Below are 21,256 nucleotides of genomic sequence, written 5' to 3'. Positions count from 1 at the left end.
GATGAGCGGCCAATTGAGTAGTTAATGACTTCTTATGACGAAAATCATGAAGCAGCTTGTGTCATTATCAAGCTACCTATATCTCAAGACGCCGAGCCCCCCAAGTTTTTGGACCAACCATCAATGCTAACAAGGCACGTCACTCTCCCATCTCCGGATCCACCGCTTAGTACTCAGCGGGGGTCTGGGGGAACTCGAAGTTGACGTTGCGGCCCGTGAGGCGGCGGTAGACCTCGGAGTAGGTGTCCAGGCGGTAGTCGACCCCACCGCGCTCCTTCTCGTCGAGGATGACCTTGAGGAGCTTGCTGCCGTCCTCCTTGGTGCGGATGCGCTTGCCAACGATCTCGACGGGGTAGGTGAGGTCGGACAGGATGGCGTCGTGGACGGCCGTCAGGGTGCGGGAACGGGGGCGCTTCTGCTTCTGGGTGTTGCGGGAGCGGGCAGAGCGCTTGGGGCGGGGGAGGATGCGGCGCGAGGCCAGGATCAGGACGTGGCGGTCAGAGAACTTCTTCTCGAGCTCACGGGTGAGGCTGCGTGGGAGTCAGTCGCGGCCCTTCATTGCCAATTGTCTGAAAAGGTCAGAAACTTACCGCTGCTGGACACGGTGGAAGCCCTGCAGGGAAGGGACGGGGACAAAGATGACAATAGCCTTCTTGCCGTGGCCAACCTCGATCTATTCCAGACCAAAAGTCAGCATGCGAGCTCCAGGACAAGCCTTGGACCGCTTCCCGTCCTGTTCCTCAAAAGTCAATAGCGGCGCTGGCTCGGCGCGCGCGCGCGCGTCCATCCATCACGAGGCGCGGGTGGGCAATCATTCAATTCTCTCGAATCGGGGTGCTTGCTTGTTCTCGCTCGCTCGAGGGGGCGGACGCGGCGGTCGCCGGCAGAGTGTGCCTTGTAGGACTTGGAACAGGACCTCGAATGCGGTCTCCGTCTGGCAGGTTGTTTGTCTTTTTCAGGTGGCTGCTGTTCTCACCTCGCGGGCAGAGACGATCTGCAGGGGACGCAGGGCGACCTTGAGGTCGGCCGTGTTGGTCTCGAGGTCGTAGAGAGCCTGGGCAATGTTCTGCTCCAGCTCGGAGGGGTTCTGCCGCGAAGGGCTGTTGGGGGCGATCTTGTTCAGGGCCTGGGCGCTCATCTTGACGGCTGGTGCTGCTCGACGGTGGTGATGGTCGGTTGGTGTCGTGAGGCGGGTTGGTCTCTAAAGTTTTGCACACTTTGCGAGTTTCGCTAAATTGGGGTTTTCGTGCCCTGCACCATTGTGGGTGGATGTGGGTCTCACCTAGGCTGTCTATTGGCGCCGGCCGGATTCGTGGTCCACCAGCCCAAAGCCCGCCGGTCAGTGAGAACCACGCCGTCACGTGCAGTTCACCGATCGGTGTATTACCGGACATCGCCTTTACTTCACGATTGCACGAATTACGCTCATGCAAGTTGAAGGCGGACTCCCAACGTCGTCTCACCCGTGTGCTCCTAATACTGGGTGATTGCACGCTGCCTAAGAAGCCAAATGGCTATGTATAGCGCGCAGCTGCCTTGTCTTCGGGTTCGCCTTTCAGGACCACTCCCAGGATTGTCGTCGGGCTACGATCCCTGCGTGCAAGCCGAATTTGTTGTCCGAATTGTAGTCGTTTGAGTTGCCCTGGAACTGCAAACTGGTTTGACTGCAAGTCCTGCAAAACTCCATCCCTTTGGCGACCCTCGACAGCATTTCTCTCCCCAAACCCCGCGTAAGGCCTCGACAATACATCCACGGTCAACCGTCATGTCTCTCTCGACCAGTTCAAGTATTCGGGAAGCTCATTGAATATCACAATGAATGCCATTCTACTTACATTTGCCGAGAATCGCGCCGCCATGCTGTGCTTGCCTCTCTCACCGCCAGTACACTGGGCTGGCGAAATGTGGAAGGCGCGGGTGTTCATAGAGCACGCTCCTTCCGCCCAAGCCCGTAGCCAGGCGAGGCGTCCTTTTCTCCGCGTGTCCTCCAGTGCATCGCTTCTTCTACTCTCTACCCTCATTTCTACACTCGAGACACAGAGCTGGAGTCCATCTCGTTCCTTTAGTCCACATCTTGCCACCACTGCCCCTGAACATCGACAGTGGATATCACGATGGCTTTCACAGTCGCCTTAGTGCTCGCCATCGTGGGTGCTGTCGCCCAAGCGCTTGTCCAGGCAAGCCATCAGCTCCCCGAATTCACGTACCTGGGCTGTTTCACAGTCGATCTGGCGTCCTTTACCAACCCCATGGTGTTCTCTGACGGAGTCTTGACTCCAGAGGCTTGCCAGCGGGCTTGCCACGCTTACCAGCTTGCCGCCGTGTTTCAAGAGTAGGCTCGTCCACACCTAATCTGTTTTGAGCTCTAGTCTGACCCGTCTCAGTTGTTGCCGATGTGGCAATGATGCGACCGCCCTTGTCCAGCTTGATGAAGCCATCTGCGATCACTCCTGCATGGGCGATCCGGCTCTGGGCGCTTGTGGCAGCACCTGTGCCCAAGACACTGCGAGTACTGGCAATGTCTACGGAAACAATCGCCCATTGCCCCAGGCACAGGACCCTGCGACTATCAGAACTGGAAATCCGTTGAACCCTTCTCCATCCATCAGTACAACCTGCACTGAGGAGCCAGTCCTATCCACCAGTCCTCCCACAGTCACTCGATCACGTCAAGGACAAGAGCCTGTGACAATCAGGATGACCAACACAGGTGCTCCGACTCAAGCAGCAGACACTACTTGCGATGAGAACAAGACCCTATCAACGGATCCTCCGGATGTGACGTTGATTTCGCCGGTGGGCGTTGCCCCGGATGCGCCAACCACGGTGCCAGCAGGTCTGAGCCTGCAGCCTCCTCCTGCTCTCTCATCCTCTCCGCCTCCTTCGCAGGGTCCTGCTGGACCAACAACACCACCCTTGGATGATTACGGCAGGACCGACGTTCCCACTTCCGTCACCAAAGTGCCACAAGGAGGACCGACACAAGCTTCAGAGGAGTCAGAGCCACCAACCTACGGCGAGCCCTCTCTTAGCGGGCTTGGGCCAGACCCCAGCTCGGGGCCGAGCCCTCCGGAATATTCTCCTGCGGAACAACCTACGCCATCGGCAGACATCTTCCCCGACCCAAATGCTCCAGAGCAAGGCTACAATGAGCCTCCATCCAGCACGAACTGCTCGACTTCGTTTGCGCCGGACGTGGTTCCTTCCGAGACGACCCTCTGGCCCAAGCCCTCGGACCCGAACGACCCTCAAGGTCAGCCACCTGTCCCCTCTCAAGTTCCGGGATCATACACTACTCGTACTCATGTGCCACCGTTCACCACTGTCGGCGGTCTGGCCGTCCTCGCGGCCATGATTATGTAGGGGCCAAATAGTCAGGGGTTCCTCGGCAGCAGTATCTCAGTCTCAGCCTTGGGGATTTTTGGAGTGAAATATTAGCTGGTCGAGGTTTTAAAGGTGCGATAATATGGTTGGCGTTGCCAAGTTAATGAGGTGGAAAATGTACCTAGCTCAATTCACAGCTTTTTGAAGCGACCTCAGCTTGTCGTTGAACTAGAGCCTGCTAATCAACTTACACGGGCGTAGATCGCAAGTGCACGCGGCTGACCATGATCTTGCGCCAGCACAATCAGGGGAGCGTTACCTACCGGCTACATGAAGGTGGACTAGAGTTATTGGACAGTGGTCAGAACTCTTTTTTCTCAATTGAAGGCGATGGGTCAAGTCGAGACATGTCAATCCGTCCGTTCAACTCAGAGAGCTCCAGGGTAGGGAGACGTGACTCGGGATTCGGACCGGACTTTACGGTTTCGGTGGGCTCAACTGGTCGAATCCCGGTCTGCCCGCCGTCTGATGTGAGGTTCTCAACGGAGAGCTTCTGAACTCCTGTTGACTGAGATCATGCCGGGTGACTCACCTGGCGAAAGATGATGCTTGGTTGGTCAATGTGGAAACATGAATCGAGGCTCAATGATTGACAGCATTATGAAAATCGGTGGTGGTTACGCAGTTGCGTTACACGATGGGGCCAATGGGTGTACTGAAGGGAGTCGAGACGGAGAATGACAGGCTCAAAGTCTGGCTATAAAGGCCCCGAGTTGACCCAGACAATGCGAGGGTGTTTGGAGCAGATCTACAAGAAGACAATCTGTATGCGACAAAAGAAACATCAATTGCTACAATGAACCCAGTCAACACCAAGCCTTACCGCCTCCCGGACAATGCCACCTGGTTGAGTAAGTGGGCGCGTCGTCGTGTGAGGTTCGTAGGACAGGCTGACAGTCACGGACACGGACAGTTACGGGATGCTCCAGCGGCATCGGGCGCGAGATTGCCAAGTTCATCTTCGAGCAACCCGGGCAGCGCCTCATTGCGACCGCGCGAGACCCCTCGACGCTCTCGTATCTCCCCGACCAAGGCGACAGGGTCTTCAAGACCGCGCTAGACGTCACGTCGCCCGAGTCGGTCGACAAGGCGTTCGAGGCCGCGGCCGCACACTTTGGAGACAGCTTCTACGTGGACGTGGTCGTGAACAACGCCGGGTACTCGCTGTCTGGGGACACGGAGTCGGCGACGGAGGAGCAGTCGCACCAGGAAATCGAGACGCTCTTCTTCGGGACGGCGCGCGTTACGATGAGGGCCGTTCGCGAGATGCGCCAGGACAAGAACCACCGCGGCGGCGTCATCTTCAACGTGTCGTCGCTTGCGGGCGTGTGTGCGTTCCCGGGCCATGCGTACTATCACGCGGGCAAGTTTGCCGTCGAGGGCTGGACAGAGAGCGTGGCGCGGGAGATGCACCCTGACTGGAACAGTGAGCGCGCCCCTATTCTCCTTCCTGACTCTTGTCCTGCCCAGAGGACTCGGTAAAGTGAATCCGCTCTCCGGGCTGCTGCTAACACGGCGCTCCAAATAGTCAACTTTTGCATCGCCGAGCCCAGCGGCGTCAAGACCAACTTTGAGGGCAGCAGCAAGAAGTACATGGCGCCGCACCCGGCGTATGCGGGCGGGGACATGCCTGCGCGCAAGCTTGAGACCTACGTCAGGAAGGGACTGCAGCAGGGCGCGGGGATTGAGCCCATCGCCATCGCGCAGGCACTCTTCAAGGTTGCGAGCCGAGGGGAAAAGGTGCCTCTGCACCTGCCCATGGGCCCCGTGGCGGTGCAGCTCATCCGGAGCAAGCTCGAGGCCAGGCTCGAGGACCTCAAGGCGGAGAACGTGCTGTCTGGCTTTTCGGCTGGTGGTGCGCGCTCATAGGGTGCGCAGGAGGCGAGGAGATGGCGGGTTTTTGATGTCTGTAGGCCGCGGATATGACGGAGTCAATATAAAGAGATTTATTGGCACGAAGTGTGACAATGTGAGCCTGCGAGGTTGGAATCTGCGGCGGGGCTTGTTAGCTCTCTCACGGAGGATGACGCTCGCCGCCCCTGGTGGTAGCGGGGCAACGGGTGCTACGCCTCGCCCCGCCCCTCCATCTTCGTCACCAGTTGCGCTTGACAACACGAGCGCCTCGAGAACAGATAGCCCTCCCCATCATCTCACGACAGTCCGTCGGGCTCCAATCGCTCAATCATGCAGTCCGGAATCTCAGGTACGCCGTTGCCCGCTCTCTCGTCATGTCTGCACCCGCATGATGACGCTGACCTCACGCAGCTTCGGAGGAGCTCCAGGCGCAGTTCAACTCGCTCGTCTCGCGGCCCGACGACTTTGCCCTCCTCGTCACCATCGAGCGCGAGGCCCTCGTGCCCGTCACCTCGATTCCCTCCAAATCTTCGTCGTTTGATGAAAACCTCGCGACCCTAAAGGAGCACATCAAGCCCAATGTCGCCAGCTACTTCATCCTGCGTCGCTTCGACGACGCTCCGCAGTTCCTAGCCGTCACCTATGTCCCCGACGAGGCACCCGTCCGGCAAAAGATGCTGTTTGCGTCGACGCGGCTGACGCTCGTGCGCGAGCTGGGCACCGAAAACTTCCGCGAGACCATCTTTACGACCACGGCCGAGGAGCTGACCCCCAGCGGCTTCAAGAAGCACGATGCGCACACCAAGCTGGCGGCGCCGTTGACGGAGGAGGAGCGCACGCTGGGCGAGGTGAAGAGGGCGGAGCAGGAGGCGGGCGCTGGCACCGGCACGCGGGAAATCCACCTGAGCAAGAGCCTGGCCATGCCGGTCGCTGAGAATGCCATTGCGGCTTTGAAGGAGCTCGAGAGCAAGGCGCGGACTGTAGTCATGCTGGTACGTCCTTCTACTGCCCTTTGAATGCTTCTCTGCTGACGCTAGTAGAAAATCAACTCCGACACCGAAGTCGTCGAGCTCGTCCCCGAATCACCTACGCCCAACTCCATCTCCGACCTCGCGCAGGCCATCTCCCCGAGCGAGCCGCGCTTCACGTTCTATCGATATGCGCACACACACAACGGCACCGAGCAGGAGCCGTTGCTCTTCTTCTACACATGTCCCGTGACGGCAGGGAACAAGGCCATCAAGGCCCGCATGCTGTACCCGCTCATGAAGCGCGCGGTGCTGGAAATCGCGGATAAGGAAGCGGGGCTGAAGCTCGAGAAGCGGTTCGAGGTCGAGGAGCCCGCCGAGATCACGGAGCAGTCGGTGCTCGACGACCTGCATCCCAAGGTCGCGGCCCGACAGGGTTTTAGCCGGCCGAAGCGCCCTGGCAGGTGAGGCAGCTCTGCTCGCGCTTTAACGGCAGAGAGATAGAACGTACATCACGGCAGACAGACCAAGCGAAGCCACAGAATTGATGAATTGCTCACTACCAAAATGAAAATTTTCCAGGTCTATGCAACACTGAATCCACCATGCAGACGGGTGCCGCGCTGCGACGACGAGAAATGCACAGGGCCGACCCTAGCTCCTCTTGTCTTATGCAATGCAATGCTCTAGCGAAACCAACACGCGCCTCCGCCTACTCCTCAAACTGACCACCGACGAATGCGATGTTGCTGCGTTCCAGCTTATCCTTAAGGTACTCGTAGACGGTGAAGGTGACGGCCTGGCCGGGGGCGACACGCATGATGCGCGGCGTGATGCCCTTGTAAAAGGCGTGGAAGCCCTCTTGCCTGTTGGGATGTGTCAGCGTTCTGGATGTCTTACTGAACGCACAGCGGGGGGAGCGCATACTTGAACATGTCACTGGAGATGCGGGCTATCCTCGTCCAGGCGCTGACGCCGGGCTCGGCGGGCGTCTTTTGCAGGCGCGTCTTGATGGTATCGATGGGAGCGTTACTCAGGGGGCCCATGGCACCGCTGACGAGGCCGATGAGGGTGGTCTGCCAGCTGGGCAGGTTGGCACCCTCGTACTGGGGCTGCCACTCCTTGAGCCACTCCTTGAAGTAGCTGTAGGCGGTGAAGTTGACGGCCTGGTTGCTGCCCTGCCGCAGGGCCGTGAGGCTCACGCCGCGGTACAGGGCGCCGAAGCCCTCCTCGCGGACGACGGTGTAGAGGGCGTGGGCGGCGTTGCGGTACTTGGGGACGTCGAGGGGGTCGGCCATGGAGTGGTGCTGGGCCTGCAGGCGGATCTTGATGACCTCCATGGGGGTGACGACGGCGACGGCTTCGGTGACGCCGGCGGCGAGGCCCGCGAAGAAGGTGGCCTGGCCCGAGACGATGCCGGTGCTCTTGTCGGCCAGGAGCTGCTTGTACCACTCGAACGAGGTGAAGCGGATGGCCATCTTGGGGACGATGCCCGTGAGCACGGCGCCCAGGCCCTTGTACAGGCCGAGGGGCGTCTCCTTCTTGACGATCTCGACGCCCGTCTTGACGAAGCCGCGCTTGGGGGCGCCGGGCTGTCGCGCGCGCCGCGAGAGCTGCATGCGCACCTTGATTGTGTCTGCGGATAGACTGTCAGCTTTTCGCTTCTCGCTAAGGGCTCACCAGTGACGGATTGTCGCAAGTTGGGCGGCTCGCGCGCTCCGGCCACACTTACCGAGGGGATGGCAAACGAGGGCCTCCATCATGCCGGCACCACCTCCGGCTGCAACAAACAAGAAATCCCAGTCAGTAACAGATTCGCCATTGGGTGCGCGCATGGTGGGTTTCACTTACCGATGAGGTTGACGGCCGCCGTGGGCGGCTTTTTGTTGCCGTCACTTGTCCGAGGCATTGCGGCGGGCGAGGGTTGTGTGTGAGAGAGAGGGAGGAGAGGCGCGCGCGCGATTGGGGAGGGACCGCGGGTCTGACTCTACCCGGGCGGCGTCTTGTATGCCTGGAAAATCAAACCGCTCTCTGCTTGTGCGATTGGAACCCCGCGACGAATTGCCTGAGGGAGAGTTTGACGACGGCGGTTGCGGTTGCGATTGCGGTGGTGGTGGTCGCGCGAGCAATGCCGACTCCGGGTTTCACGTGTAAATCCAGACGGACGACGATGACGGCACACACACACGCTCTCTCTTGTCGCGTACCAGATCGCGCAAACACACTCCAGATGGCAACAACCGAATGGAAGAGATCTTACTGCAAGTAGAGGTCAGGCGATCCAAGGGGAAGGAAGAGGGAAAAAAAGAGGAAAGAGGAATTGGCGATGCGACAATCGGGACGATGCGGCCAAAAAAAAGAGTCACACGCGCACACACACACACAATGCGGGCTGGGCTGGGCTGGGTGTGCCCTTTTGACATATGATTCCCGGGCCCCAGCTCTCCCATCTACCCCAAATAAGAGTACCGAGTTACGGAGAAGTACAGTACCTACATTGGAACGGAGCCCGTTTGGAGAAAGCCGGGGCGCCCAGTCGGCTGCGAGGAGATGGGGCGCGGGCGACGGCCGGCGGGCGCTCTCTTCGTCGCTCTAACACACACACACGCTCGCGTGGCGGCCGGTTCGACACGACGGACCAGCACCGAGAAGGAGGCTAGCGGGTTTCCATCACAGGTACCGGGGGGTGTGCGAACTGTCCCGCGGCTGTTCATGAGCCAGCGCCCGCAGTTACTGGGCTGGGTAGGTACAGACAGCCGGTAATCGGTATGCTGCTGTTGCTGCTGCGGCGGCGCCCAGGACAGCGGCTTTCCCGCAAGGGGAGCGGGCAGGCCAAGGTTCGTCGGCGGGCGTCTGGGAGTCTCCACCGGAGGAAGGGGGGAGGGGTGGTGATGAGTGAGGTGCCAGGCCGGGCAGACGGAGGGCGGTCCCCGTGTTGCCGGACGGAGGTGCTTGCTTGATGATGATGGACGAGGACTCCTGCCTTTGGCTATTCTCCTACCGGTACCGGAGCTGTTTCTACATGCAGATGGCTGTCTCTATTGCAAGAGAGGGAATTGATCTTGATGGCTTGATTTTTCTTGACCCTTTGGAAACGTTTGGCCGCTTTCTTGTCCACGGCGTGTTTCGTAGCTGGCGCTCGTCGCTGAGCCGAACGGCGCCGTGACGCCATATGCCTTGAGCCGAACGGACCCACTCGCGCCTCTCTCCCTCTCCCCGCCACTGCCTTCCCCCCCCGTCTCGCATCTCTCCCTCCATCTCCACCAGCAGCCGAGCTTGTGAAAGATACATTTGCGGGGGTGCGGCGCCGCCGCCGCGGGGCACCAGCGTTACCACTGTAGGTACAGTATCAATCAGGTCCAACATGCCATGCGGCGGCCTTGGGTCTTCCGCCATCACCACCACCACACACACCCCCCTTGCTCATTTTCCACCCTTTAAACCCCTGCTGAGGGCTCGGCTCTTGCAGCTGTATCCATCGGCGCTCCGTCCGTAGTTACGAAGGAAGGGAATGAATGTGCGGCGTTGGAACTTGGGGGGGCCCGAGAGCAGAGACGAAGCCGGGAGGGACCGGGTCCGGCGTACCGGGACCCAGCTCCAGCTCCAGCCCCAGTGCCAACACGACCACCGTTCGGGCCGGGGCCCAGCGTTCTCGGTCGGTGGACAGTGGACACGCACACTGACACCTACGTCCCGGTGATTTACCGCGAGTTGCCGAGGCTCATCGAGCCCCCCGTCCCGCCACCAACCACGACCACCAGTGACACTCTCTTTCCACGGCTACGGCTCCCCGGTGAGACGTGCGCTTGCTTGCTTGTTTGCTTGCTTTGATTCCCCCACCCCCTCCTGATTGCGGCTGCGGAACCATGATGGTCAAGTGACCTGCTTGATTGATTGATTAGCCTGCGAAGTGCGTAACTACTCCTGGCGCTAGGCTGGGATCGGGGATTTCGCGGCTTGGAACCTCGAGAATGATGCTCGCCCTGGACGGAGATGGTGACTTCGCAATGTGATGTGCCCTACGTCGTGGTGTGGCTTGCGCATACTTGTGTGATGTACCTACATGGCGGGCTTGTCTCGACCACGTTCTTCCCCGATGGGCCGACCAACAGTGCCACGACATGTCTCGACTGCCCCCTTTCGTCAGACCAGCAAGCCACATGAGCTGCTGTACTCCGACATCGACGGAGAGCCATGTGACGCTCGACGCCACAAGTCTTGACCTCAGCCGGACCCTCTCCTCTACTCTATTCACGTTCCAATGCTCTCAGCTTCCTTCCGTAAACGACCAGTCTCCGTCATACGTCACCGCTTCACAGCAAGCCATCACTCAAACGAGTCGTGCAAACATACCTGGTTGTCTCTTGCGGACCCTATCTAACCGAGCTGTGCCCTCAAAACACAAAAGATGCAGAGCTCCGCGAGCCGACGCCATGAGAAGCCGTTCGCACTGCTGTTTGTCTACCTTGTTCCCGACCAGCGGCCCGTTGCCGCCAGCTTTTCCGACAGGTCCCATACAATGCAGCAAACCTACATAAGAAAGAACACCATTACCATCCCGTGGTCCAGTACGCCGCCATTCGCGATGCGAATCAGTAAAAAAAAAAAAAAACAAGTGGAAAAGGAAATTCGGCCGTGTGGTATCTCGTGTCAAACGCCCAGAAATGTCCAGATGCGCGGAATATCAAGTCGTTGCTGATGATCGGCGTCGTGTGGTCTTATTCGCCACAAGCGACCCATCAAGGTGTGTGTCGTTCTCACGATGGTGTGCCCCTCTCCTCCGTAACCTCGCCTTCGAAGCTGTACAGGCGCACCTCTCCGTCCTCACTGCCGCTCGCCATCCGGCTGTCGCTAAGCCCGACGCATGTCACCGGTCCTGCGTGGCCCGTGAAGCTGCGCTCGCACTTGCCCGATCGCGGCTCCCAGATCTTGGTCATCGAGTCGTTGGCGCCAGTGACGACGCGGAGCGTGTCGCCGACCAGGCCCCAGATGCCTTCGACGTGACCAAACATGCTGCGAATGCACTTGCCCGTCTCAATATCCCACAGGCGCACCGTGTTGTCGAGCCCGCCCGTGAGCATGTACTTGGGAGGCAGAGGCCGCGACGGATCCGAGGCGAAGCCCGACCCGAACGACGCGCGCACATCAGCTGGCGGCTCAGTCGCCGTCGGTGTAGGCGTAGTGCTCCGGCTGCTGTGCACGGAGAGCGCGTCCGTCTGATCCTCGCTCGGGTAACCGTCCGGCTCAAAGTCCGCTGGCATCAGGAGCACCTGTTGCACCTGGCCAACGTGGCCCTTGAACGTCTTGACACACTGCTTCGAGTCCAGGTCCCACAGCTTGACCGTCATGTCGTCCGACGCCGAGAAGACGGTCCGCGACAGCGAGTCGATGCGCACGTGGTTGACCCAGTCGGTATGGCCGCGCAAGCAGCATGTCTGCTTGGTGTCGAAGCTGAAGATCTTGACAGTCTTGTCGATGGAACCCGATGCCAGCGTGCATCCGTCATAGTGCACCGACAGGACGCCTTCGGTGTGGCACTGGAGCGTGTTGAGGCACTCCCCCGTCTGCCAGTTCCAGATCTTGATCGTCTTATCGATGCTCCCGCTGATGAGCTTCGACTCGTCAAATTGGAGCGTTCGAATTGCTGACGTGTGGCCGCGAAGCGTTCGGATCACCTCGCCGGTCTGGATGTTCCATATCTTGATCGTCGTATCGTAGGAGCCCGTGGCGAGGATGGTGTCGTCAAACTGCAGACAGGTAACTCCATTCTCGTGGCCCTTGAAGGTCTTGATGGCGCAACGGCCAGTCTTCCAGTTGTAGCCGACCTTGTACCGGTCGCGATATACGTCCTTCCAGGGGCGGAACTTGCGCTCCACTTCCAGCTGTGATCGCGAGTGGGATGCGCCGTTGAGTCGCGGGCGTTTTGAGGGTCCATCTTCGCTGACGGACAGCGAACGCTTGTTCGAATCGTTCATGACGGTATCATCATCGTGGTCGTGGTTGTGCTCGGCTTCGCGGCCTTGAGCCTGATCATGTCGGTGGTGGGCAGACTGGTGACGGCTCCATGCCCGCAGCTTCTTCTTCTCGAGAAGCGGCAGGCCCCAACCGCACTTGGTGCACTTTCTGTCAATGTGCTGCTCGCACATTCTGTGCCAGACGACATCGTCGTCGGCCAGGTGTCGCCACCGCCGGCTGACCTGCGCGGCCTTGCAAAGCGAGACGGTGTCTAAGTGGCAAAGGATTTTGTAGGAGAGCTCGGCGGGGAGGGCGGCGAGGAAGTCGATTTTGAGCTGCTCGTGGACCTCGCGCGACACGGTCGACAGCTGAGGGAAGCAGCATTGTGTGATGATGCCCTGGAGCATCAACTCGCGGTGCTTGGCGGGAGCGGCGGAGAAGAGAGACCAGACGTGGGTGATGGCTTCTTGGTCGGCAACGGGGAGGCTGTTGAGTTCCTATGCAGGGTTAGCAAAACGAGCAAGCATGGATGGTGAGTGCCGGATGCCTTACACTTTGGATGAAGCCCATCTTGGTCTCGTCCGCGGCTCGGCGACATTTCGAGTCGGGGCGATGTCGGTAGCAGAACCTCGTGTTGGGGTCCTTGCGGGCCGGCGTGAGGTCGGTCGTCTCCTTGTTGTTGCCCTTGCCGATGGGGGCGTAGATGCCGGGGATGTGCTCCTTGAGAAAGGGGCTCACCGTCTTGGTGAGCAGTTCGGAAGGCATCTTTTTTAGGCGAGCGTGGTCGTGATCCTCGTCCTGCGGTCGTCGTCGGTTGCAGTTATCGCGGAGGGCCTGTTGGTTTGTCGACGAGTCCCCGCTCAAGGCGTTGGCGGAAGCGTCGCCGTCGCGCGACGAAATGCGAGACAGGTCATTATCTGACGGCGGCGTGGCCGGCGACTGCAGGTGTCGGTTTCGCAAGACTGAGCCTGCGTCCATGGCGGCAGCGGAGCGAGGGCAGGCGACGTCGGGGGCAGCGGACGCGGAGCGTCTATATACGGTGGCGGCGATGGCGACAGCAGGGCCGGGGGGCCATCCGGTTTCATAAGGTGTCAGATCGGACAGGGCAGCCTTGTGCGTGCGGCGCTGTCGATGGCGTGCTGCCCGGGGCGCGGCTCGTGGTAAGCAACGCAGTGCAAGCTCGGGCAGTTCTGGAATTCGAGCGCAAGATGGGGATGGAAGGGTGTCGGTGATTGCGCCGACATGGCTGGCGGGGGAGCGAGGAAAAGAGCCTGCAGTAGGCGGCTGTCGGGACGGCGGCGGCGACTTTTCCCCACCGCCCGACCGCCGAAGCCGTTGGACTTGGTCGCTTGCCAGGTGCCGCCCGGGCGCCCCAATTAGCAGTGAGCGAGGGTTCACTATAGTAGTCCAGTGCAGTGTATTGCACTCTACGACGTATCACTTGGGCCATATTCGTCGTTGCTTTTTTCCTTTTTTCTTTGCTCTTGCATGCATGCATGACTGCACTCCCCTTCTCTCTGCTTCCCACCGACACTGCATTTTTTTCTCACCCGGAATGAGCGGTGTCTGCAGGTTGCGCAATCAGCGCCCTGCTGCTTGTGCTGCAGCGCGTCGGGCGTCCTGCTTCTTCCGTCGACTCGCTTCAGGGCGTCCAGGGGAGCCCTGGGACTCGAATAAGCTCTGGGGTCCTGCTTTAGCAGCATTACATTGGGAATGCGGAGGGAGGATGCGCTGGCGCAGCAAAAGGCTAAGATGGCGTGCCTGCGGCGCGGTTCGACGTTTGCCTCTGCCTGTCTTCGCTTGGGTGCTACGGGGCTCGGATGGCGTTATCCTGGGCGGCCAGGGCGCCGTGTGGAGCCCGTGGGCCCGGCAGTCGTGCTCGTCGCCGACGGCCATTGGCCCCTCGCTTGCCCTCACTGGCTGCCAGGCCCCAGTGGCGCCATCGCCGAAGTCTTAGTCAGATCTGCTTGCGACCTCGACTTTTCGCTGACCGACAGCCTGCGCGGGCGCTGACCTTGGCTGACATGGCTAGCATGCCTCGACTCGCCACCTTCTCGAAGGGCCCGTCGGCGTGGGAATGTCTCTGAATGGCATCATCGCGGTACACTGCCGACTCCCGGGCCACTGGCGTGCGATCGATGGAAAGCCGTGACACCTGCCAGCTGTGCATGCCGCACACTGGTGCACACGCTCGAGTGACGCGACACCCTGCCGGCGCCTGGGTGCAGCGGCCGAGAACCTCTTTGGTTCGATTAGGTATATTTCACCTTGAGGCCTTTGGTGAGTCAGCGAGCTCTTTCCTTATTGAGCTCTCTCGCGACATGTGCCGCCAGCCGGGCCGGGCAGCACAGATTGCGTCTATCCAACGTTCGATTCGCGATAGACGCTGACGTTGGGCAGACAGAATATGAGCAATGCCCCTGGTTTTTCTCCTTGTTCCATACTTGCATGCTTGCGTTTCCGCACTAGGCAACTGGTCTAGCGCTGCTTTGGCCTTCGCTACATCCTCACCCTCGACGCCTTTCGTCGTGCTAGGGTAATAAGTGCATAGATAGATATCGCCCTGCCATATGGTGGATTTGTTCGACATCGTTGGCAAGTGTTCGACTACAGCGGCCGCGCCGTACGTACGAGGACAAACAATTGCTGCGCGACGACCCGTCGCCTTGCAGCGGCGTGGGTCTCGCCCCCGCGAACTAAACAAGCCCGCCACCCGTGTTGATGGAGACCAACCAAGCGAGCCGTCGCTGTCAAACCCTTGCAGCCCCGTTGGCCGGCTGATTCCTCACGATGCTGGGGAGCGTCGCAGTCTTGGGTTGCGGCGCCCCCAGACTCCGAAAAAGTCCCCGATGGGACCCAGAGATCAGGCTGATCTACCCGCAGGGCTGCATGGGACCTGCAGCGCCGACGAGCCGACATGTCGTGGAAAGTGACCTGGGGCTCACTCAAAGCCTCCTGCAGGTGCTTCAAGGCTGCCTCATGCTTACTTGGAGCAAAAGCTCATCCAACAAGAACGTGAGGAGGCGAATCTCACGCTCGATTTTGTCCCGTTGAGTAGAAGATTGCCACTGCTACGGGCCCTGAGTGATCAAAAAGCCTCACCGACTCTGCAAAAATGTTGATCGGGCTCGCGTGATCCAACGGCGGTCTCTCGCGAGGATGAAATAGGAGCAGAGGCCTCTGTTCACAGATGCTGCTGTACGTAGTCGTTTGAATGTCTGAAAAGCGTTCCTTGCTGCACACAGGTAGAGCCGCAGTGTCGGTGCCGATCGCCCGATATCGTCTGACGGGACCCGCCGTCAGCACCTCCGGGGGTGACACGCTCCAAATTGAGTCATAGGTAATTGGCTGGTCGAAGAACTGTTGCAATTGCCCAGTGCAACTTCGAGCACGACAAAGTCTACGATTGGGATGAGCTCTATCCCCAGACATCGTGAAGATCCTCCCTCATCCAGGCCCTTCCGTCAGCCTGAACATACGCCACCCCCGAGGGCCCCGACAACCGTCTCACACAATTCGTGCCCGCCGCCACAACAAGCACAAAACATATAGTATCCAATATGGCGCAATCACCCCACTCAACTGCGCCAGGGACGACGATACGGAGAGCGCAAAGCAACGACGTGCCCGACATTAAACGAATGGTCACTGCGGCGTATACAAAATACATTGACCGCATCGGCAAGCCACCGGCGCCCATGCTCGCCGACTACGCCCAGCTGCTGCTCACGCACGACGTCTTCGTTCTCGTCGCCGACCAAGCCGGGGCGGTGGTCGGCTCCATTGTCCTGAATGCCAGCGAGGGCCAGGACTCTGTCCAGATCAACAACCTGGTCGTCGATCCTGCGGCGCAGGGTCGGGGGTATGGAAAAGCCCTGATGCGGTGCGCCGAAGACTTTGCGCGGGCCAGCGGCCGCACGGCGTTGGAGCTGTTTACCAACGTCAAGATGCACGAGAACTTTGCGCTGTACGCCAAGATGGGGTTCGATGAGGTAGACAGGAGGACAGAGGACGGGTATGAGCGCGTGTTCTTCCGCAAGGGGTTGGCATGATGGAGCGCGAAAGCGACGATGACGGCGCGACCACGCTGATCGTCCGTGAATATGATCACGGCGACGTACCGTACGCGGCGCCAATGGCTCCTCGAAAGCGGAAACGCTTTTACAGCATTCACGCACCGCAAGCAATATCCTGAGCCAAAAACGTGACCGTCGCTCCCTGCGGCGTGGCTTGAGCAATTGTGCGGTCAGAGGTTTTCTTCCAGCCGGCACCGATTAGCGAGCAGCTAGATCCCAGCTCAGATCAATGAGATTGATCAATCGGCAGTTTTGGATTTTAGTGTTTGTCTCGATCGTTGAGCACGTTGATCCACTACTCCATCAGACCGTTGGTGATGATGCTTTGATGTGGTCCGCCAACGTCGCAAATGCATGTCGTCATGACTTTGAGTGCACAACAACTCCCTGCGACGCCGGCGCAACGCTCCCTTTGCAAAAGCAAAACGCTCGAGCTCATCGCGTCGTATAAGTATCGAGCATGATAACTCATGGAAACGGGATTCTTTTGAGCATCAATCACATCAGCTAGCAACCGGCGCAACGTCCCAGCCTGCAATCACTTCAAAACTGCGGCAGTTAAAGTTAAAGCAATTTCTCAATTTCCGCCAAAATGTCTTCCGACGAGTCCAACGAGTACGTGTCGCGTCAGGGCGACAAGTCTGAGATCCCCGTCCAAGCCGACGAGTCCAAGGTCGAAGACCCTATTGATGAGACCACGGCCAACTCTGATGCGCAGCTCGGTATATTTACTGTATTCGCACGGTCCACCTCCGCATCCGATCTAATGTCGTATTTCTTAGAGCGTGATGATGCCGAAGCCATCGATAAGAGCAACATAATTAAGGAGCGCACTCGCCATGCTGAGCCGCAGGGCGGATATCGCGAGCCTGGAGATAATGAGGGCATTCCCACTGATGATTAGATGGAGAGGAGGTAGATAGAGAATTTTGCAACTGGATAATATGTTTCAATTAAATGATACGCTGAGGTTATTAAACTAAATCTTTAGAACTTCAAACTGCAATATATGGACTGCATGTATACCAGAGCGGTACGCCGGACGGGTAATGGCAGGCGACCACACTGGGCATTATTCCCGTAGAAATTGTCCATTACCCTGAAAAATAAGTGAGTGTCGGCCGAATAAAACGCCACGAGCTCGGCCTAGACTAGAGTCTAGCGAGGCATCGTGAACTTCATGGTTTGGCACCGATTGGTCTCGCCACCTCTCAAACCCACATCACCCTCACACCAGTTTGACGTAACAGCTACATGTCAATCATAGGACCTTAACTCAGCTCGAGAGCGCTATCTTCCCATTTAGGAGATGATGTTCCTCTGTAAGTGTTGTGGTTGGTGGTGTTTTGGTGTTTTGAGACTCCCTGTAGCATCAGCATTCCAGAACGGGGCGATAGCATCGGTGCATCGGCGTACAGGCGCCCTCATCAACTGGCACGGGGCAACAAGACGAGGCGAAGCTCACGATCGGCCTGGTCCCCTGCTCTGCCAGTCTGCCTGACTGACCCGTTATGAACTTTCATCGTGCATCGTCATCACGCACTGTACCCAACAATCCCGCCCGCCCTCAAGTATGGTCTTGAGTCGCGGACGTTTAACGACCCAAGCGCTTCCATCCTGACGATAGGAAGAGCCCTACTATGGAAATTCAAGGCCCTCCCGTGCGATACCCATCTGCGCCCAGCGTGAGCATTTCGACGAGCGACGTGGTCCTGCTCCGAAGCCCCCCGTCACCAGTGTCTGCAGGGAGCGACTCAACGACACTAAGGAACCCATCTGACTGCGACCCCCCGAGCCCTCGACAACCACCAGCGTACGGAGCTGAGGGCGCGCCGCCGCAATACCAGGAGGAGCTTGTGTCGGGGAGCAAGGCGAAGCGCCGGAAGACGCTACTAGTCAGGCTTCTCACGTCGATATTCATCACGGTCCTGGTGTCGCTCATCGTCGCGGCGGTGGTGGGAAGGATACATGACAGACAGAACAGCGGTGGCGATGCCGCGCAGAATGCGTCCACAACGACGTGAGTTATTCGCCGTTGAGTGTGCCTGAAGGAGACTGACCGCGCGTAGGCAAAGCGTTGAACGATTTACCATGTCAAGCGATCCGACGACCCTGCCGGAATCAAAGATGCCTCTGAGCACTGCCGGCGTTGCCGCCGCCGCTCCGACAACGTTTTCCACCGTGACAACGACGCGCAGCGCGGCTTCTCTCAATCCAACATTACCTCCTCTGACGACAGTCGACTGTGCATCGCTGGCGCGCCTGACTGGCGCGACGCCAGTGACGAGCATCCAACCGACACCCACAGCACGGGATCGCAAGATCCAGGTCACTGAGGCGGCACAGCCTAGCGACGATGACTCCGAAATGACGGGAGTGGTCATATACGAGTACAGTGGGTGCCTTTGGGCAAAGGCTTCGTACAAGTTTGGGGTTGGAGACAGTCTGGCGTACAAGTGCACGGTGGCTTGTCCCCCAGGGAAACGTGACGGTGAAGGGGTGAGCGGGATGGATGCTTGATGATGACTGGCATTTTAAACAAGGCGATGATGATACGATACCTGTAGGCTTATGAAGCATCATATGATACACTATTTGCTTGATCTTGGTGAGTTTTGGATGAACTTAGTCCTGTAGAGATAATCACCCGGGCAAGTTGAGGAAGCACGCGCTGCCTGTCGTGGGTCACAGAAATGTGTTGGTGCAGTCTGGGAAGAATCTGACCAAATGAAGTGATAGAGGAAGAGACTGGCATGGCTTGAGTGTTTTAATCAAACACGTCGACGAGAACTTTTGCTGTAATGACAAAGTGTCTTCAAAATGGCGACGCTGGCGAGAGGCTTGAGGAGCAAACATAACAGACGTGGCGCCGGCGAGTCGCCAGCTAGCGGCCCTACCAGCTGCCACCGCGCAGCGTCCCACTCCCAGAGGCCCCACCAAAAAGTTGCGAGATAGAATTCTCTGCTCCGCCATGCGCATCTCCATTGCACCGCGACATCCTCTCAACCGCACAACCGCCGACACGGCCCAATGCGAGCATGGTGGCCGACAGTGAACCTCCTGCCGAGAATGGCGCGCCCGCTGAGCAGCGTGGCGACGCCCCGACCGACACCAATCCCGCCGCGACGAGCAGCAAAGCCCCAGCTGGCGATGTCGCCGCGGCGAACACTGGCGACAGAGGCCAGCCCTCCAAGAAACGCGCCAACGCCGGTCGAGCAGAGCGAAAGTACGTAGCACATGCCCCATCTCGCCGCAGGAAACCGCACGCCAACGAAGCTGACAGCCCCTAGGCGCGAGGCCAAGGAGTCCAAGAAGCGCCAGAAGCAGGACGACTGGCGCGAGTACAAGCGACGCAAGACCAACTCCCAGGGCGACCTGATCGACAGCGAGGCCAAGAACCCCTTCTCCAAGGAGGAGATTGCGGCCGAGGAGCGCCGTCCCAAGCGCAAGGTCGCCGTCATGATCGGGTACTCGGGCACCGGCTACAAGGGCATGCAGGTCAACGGCGACGAGCCCACCATCGAGCGCGACCTGTTCCGCGCCTTCATCGACGCCAAGGCCATCTCCAAGGCCAATGCCGACGACCCGCGAAAGTCGAGCCTGGCACGGTGCGCCCGAACGGACAAGGGCGTGCACGCGGCGGGCAACGTCATCAGCTTGAAGCTCATCATCGAGGACGAGGACATCGTCGAGAAGATCAACTCGTACCTGCCGGAGCAGATCCGCGTCTGGGGTATCCAGCGCACGAACAATAGCTTCAACTGCTATCAGTACTGCGACTCTCGATTCTACGAGTATCTCATGCCGAGCTACTGCCTGCTGCCACCCCACCCGGCCACGTATCTCGGCAAGAAGCTGGCCGAGCTGACCAAGGAGTATGGGGCAGAGGAGGAGGTCGGCGCCCGGCTGGCAGATGTCAAGGACTTTTGGTCGGATGTGGAGGAGAAGGAGGTGAAGCCGATCCTTGCGGCTCTGGACCCCGAGATCAGGGCACAGGTGCTCGAGAGGCTACACGTGTCTGACGAAGAAGCTAAAGATGCCGACAAAGAGGCACCTGCTTCGAGCAAGGAAGAGTCTGCGGCGGAAGAGAATGACGCTGGGCCGAGTTCTACGGACGCGGCAGCAGAGTCCAAGCCCGTCCTTACCACTCACAAGCCCAAGCACCGCGAGCTCGGCCCCGTCGACTTTGCCCTGCGTGACATCAAGACCGCCTACGTCGCTGCCAAGCGCCGCTACCGCATCGGCACGGAACGTCTGCAGCGTCTGCAGGCTGCCCTTGACAAATACGTCGGCACCAACAACTTCCACAACTACACCGTTCAGAAGCCCTTCTCCGACCCATCGGCTAAGCGGCACATCAAGTCCTTCATCGTCAACCCGGAGCCTGTCATTATTGGTGACACGGAGTGGTTGTCGCTCAAGGTCCACGGCCAGAGCTTCATGATGCACCAGATCCGCAAGATGGTCGGCATGGTCAGTCTCCTGGTGCGGTGCGGCACGGACCTCGACCGCGTGACGGAGAGCTACGGGAATCGCAAGATTGCGATCCCCAAGGCTCCCGGGCTGGGCCTGCTCCTCGAGCGACCCGTGTTCGAGAACTACAACCGTCGGGCGACCGATCTGCTGGACAGACCGGAGATTGATTTCAGCAAGTACGAAGAGCCATTGGAGGCGTTCAAGAAGAAGCACATTTACACGCGCATCTTTGACGTGGAGGAGAAGGAAAACACGTGAGTACCCTGCACGTTGCAGATTGCCCGAAACTTAGCTGACCTTGCGCAGTTTCCATGCCTTCTTCAACCAGATAGATCAGTTCAAGTCGAACCACTTCCTGTGGCTGACTGCTGGTGGGCTGAGCGTCGCTGAGATTTCCAAGACTGAGGGCAAGGTGCAAGAGGAGGTGGACAAGGAGCTTGGTGACGAGGACGAGGATCCCGAGGGCGGCGAGGGTTAGTTTACATACAGCCAGGTAATGAATATCAGAGATGTACTATATGCAGGGTAAACCGTGGGTATCTA

At 59.0% G+C, this 21,256-nt stretch overlaps 9 protein-coding genes across 9 annotated transcripts; 6 read left to right on the top strand and 3 right to left on the bottom strand.

Annotated features, from left to right (window-relative positions):
- Positions 1-166: 166 nt before the first annotated feature.
- PLICBS_003260 (40S ribosomal protein eS7) lies at positions 167-1,138 on the bottom strand (the record flags this gene model as incomplete). The annotated part of the gene is made up of 3 exons (XM_018323000.2): positions 167-530; positions 591-673; positions 977-1,138. The coding sequence occupies 3 exons, from the start codon at positions 1,136-1,138 to the stop codon at positions 167-169; spliced, it is 609 nt and encodes a 202-aa protein (XP_018178230.1).
- A 1,559-nt stretch (positions 1,139-2,697) lies between these two features.
- PLICBS_003259 (uncharacterized protein) lies at positions 2,698-3,363 on the top strand (the record flags this gene model as incomplete). Its single annotated transcript, XM_065600188.1, has 1 exon — positions 2,698-3,363. One exon carries the CDS (start codon positions 2,698-2,700, stop codon positions 3,361-3,363), a length of 666 nt encoding a protein of 221 aa, XP_065456260.1.
- An 817-nt stretch (positions 3,364-4,180) lies between these two features.
- PLICBS_003258 (twinfilin-1) lies at positions 4,181-6,674 on the top strand (the record flags this gene model as incomplete). The annotated part of the gene is made up of 5 exons (XM_018322998.2): positions 4,181-4,235; positions 4,298-4,810; positions 4,913-5,239; positions 5,650-6,230; positions 6,279-6,674. The coding sequence occupies 5 exons, from the start codon at positions 4,181-4,183 to the stop codon at positions 6,672-6,674; spliced, it is 1,872 nt and encodes a 623-aa protein (XP_018178228.2).
- A 244-nt stretch (positions 6,675-6,918) lies between these two features.
- On the bottom strand, positions 6,919-8,115 carry PLICBS_003257 (uncharacterized protein; the record flags this gene model as incomplete). The annotated part of the gene is made up of 4 exons (XM_018322996.2): positions 6,919-7,072; positions 7,134-7,842; positions 7,939-7,986; positions 8,058-8,115. 4 exons carry the CDS (start codon positions 8,113-8,115, stop codon positions 6,919-6,921), a joined length of 969 nt encoding a protein of 322 aa, XP_018178226.2.
- A 2,848-nt stretch (positions 8,116-10,963) lies between these two features.
- Positions 10,964-13,139, bottom strand: PLICBS_003256 (E3 ubiquitin ligase complex SCF subunit scon-2; the record flags this gene model as incomplete). The annotated part of the gene is made up of 2 exons (XM_018322995.2): positions 10,964-12,658; positions 12,714-13,139. The coding sequence occupies 2 exons, from the start codon at positions 13,137-13,139 to the stop codon at positions 10,964-10,966; spliced, it is 2,121 nt and encodes a 706-aa protein (XP_018178225.2).
- A 2,582-nt stretch (positions 13,140-15,721) lies between these two features.
- PLICBS_003255 (uncharacterized protein) lies at positions 15,722-16,213 on the top strand (the record flags this gene model as incomplete). The annotated part of the gene is made up of 1 exon (XM_018322994.2): positions 15,722-16,213. One exon carries the CDS (start codon positions 15,722-15,724, stop codon positions 16,211-16,213), a length of 492 nt encoding a protein of 163 aa, XP_018178224.2.
- Positions 16,214-16,829: 616 nt separating this feature from the next.
- Positions 16,830-17,141, top strand: PLICBS_003254 (uncharacterized protein; the record flags this gene model as incomplete). The annotated part of the gene is made up of 2 exons (XM_018322993.2): positions 16,830-16,959; positions 17,020-17,141. 2 exons carry the CDS (start codon positions 16,830-16,832, stop codon positions 17,139-17,141), a joined length of 252 nt encoding a protein of 83 aa, XP_018178223.2.
- A 736-nt stretch (positions 17,142-17,877) lies between these two features.
- PLICBS_003253 (uncharacterized protein) lies at positions 17,878-18,757 on the top strand (the record flags this gene model as incomplete). The annotated part of the gene is made up of 2 exons (XM_018322992.2): positions 17,878-18,257; positions 18,307-18,757. The coding sequence occupies 2 exons, from the start codon at positions 17,878-17,880 to the stop codon at positions 18,755-18,757; spliced, it is 831 nt and encodes a 276-aa protein (XP_018178222.2).
- Positions 18,758-19,275: 518 nt separating this feature from the next.
- Positions 19,276-21,191, top strand: PLICBS_003252 (tRNA pseudouridine synthase 1; the record flags this gene model as incomplete). Its single annotated transcript, XM_018322991.2, has 3 exons — positions 19,276-19,463; positions 19,528-20,967; positions 21,020-21,191. The coding sequence occupies 3 exons, from the start codon at positions 19,276-19,278 to the stop codon at positions 21,189-21,191; spliced, it is 1,800 nt and encodes a 599-aa protein (XP_018178221.2).
- Between the last annotated feature and the right edge of the window lie 65 nt (positions 21,192-21,256).

This window comes from Purpureocillium lilacinum (assembly GCF_023168085.1).
Source record: "Purpureocillium lilacinum CBS 284.36 DNA, scaffold_2, whole genome shotgun sequence".
In the NCBI taxonomy this organism is placed as follows: domain Eukaryota; kingdom Fungi; phylum Ascomycota; class Sordariomycetes; order Hypocreales; family Ophiocordycipitaceae; genus Purpureocillium; species Purpureocillium lilacinum.
The sequence above is the reverse complement of the archived record's forward strand: the minus strand, read 5'-3'. Positions and strand labels throughout refer to the sequence as shown.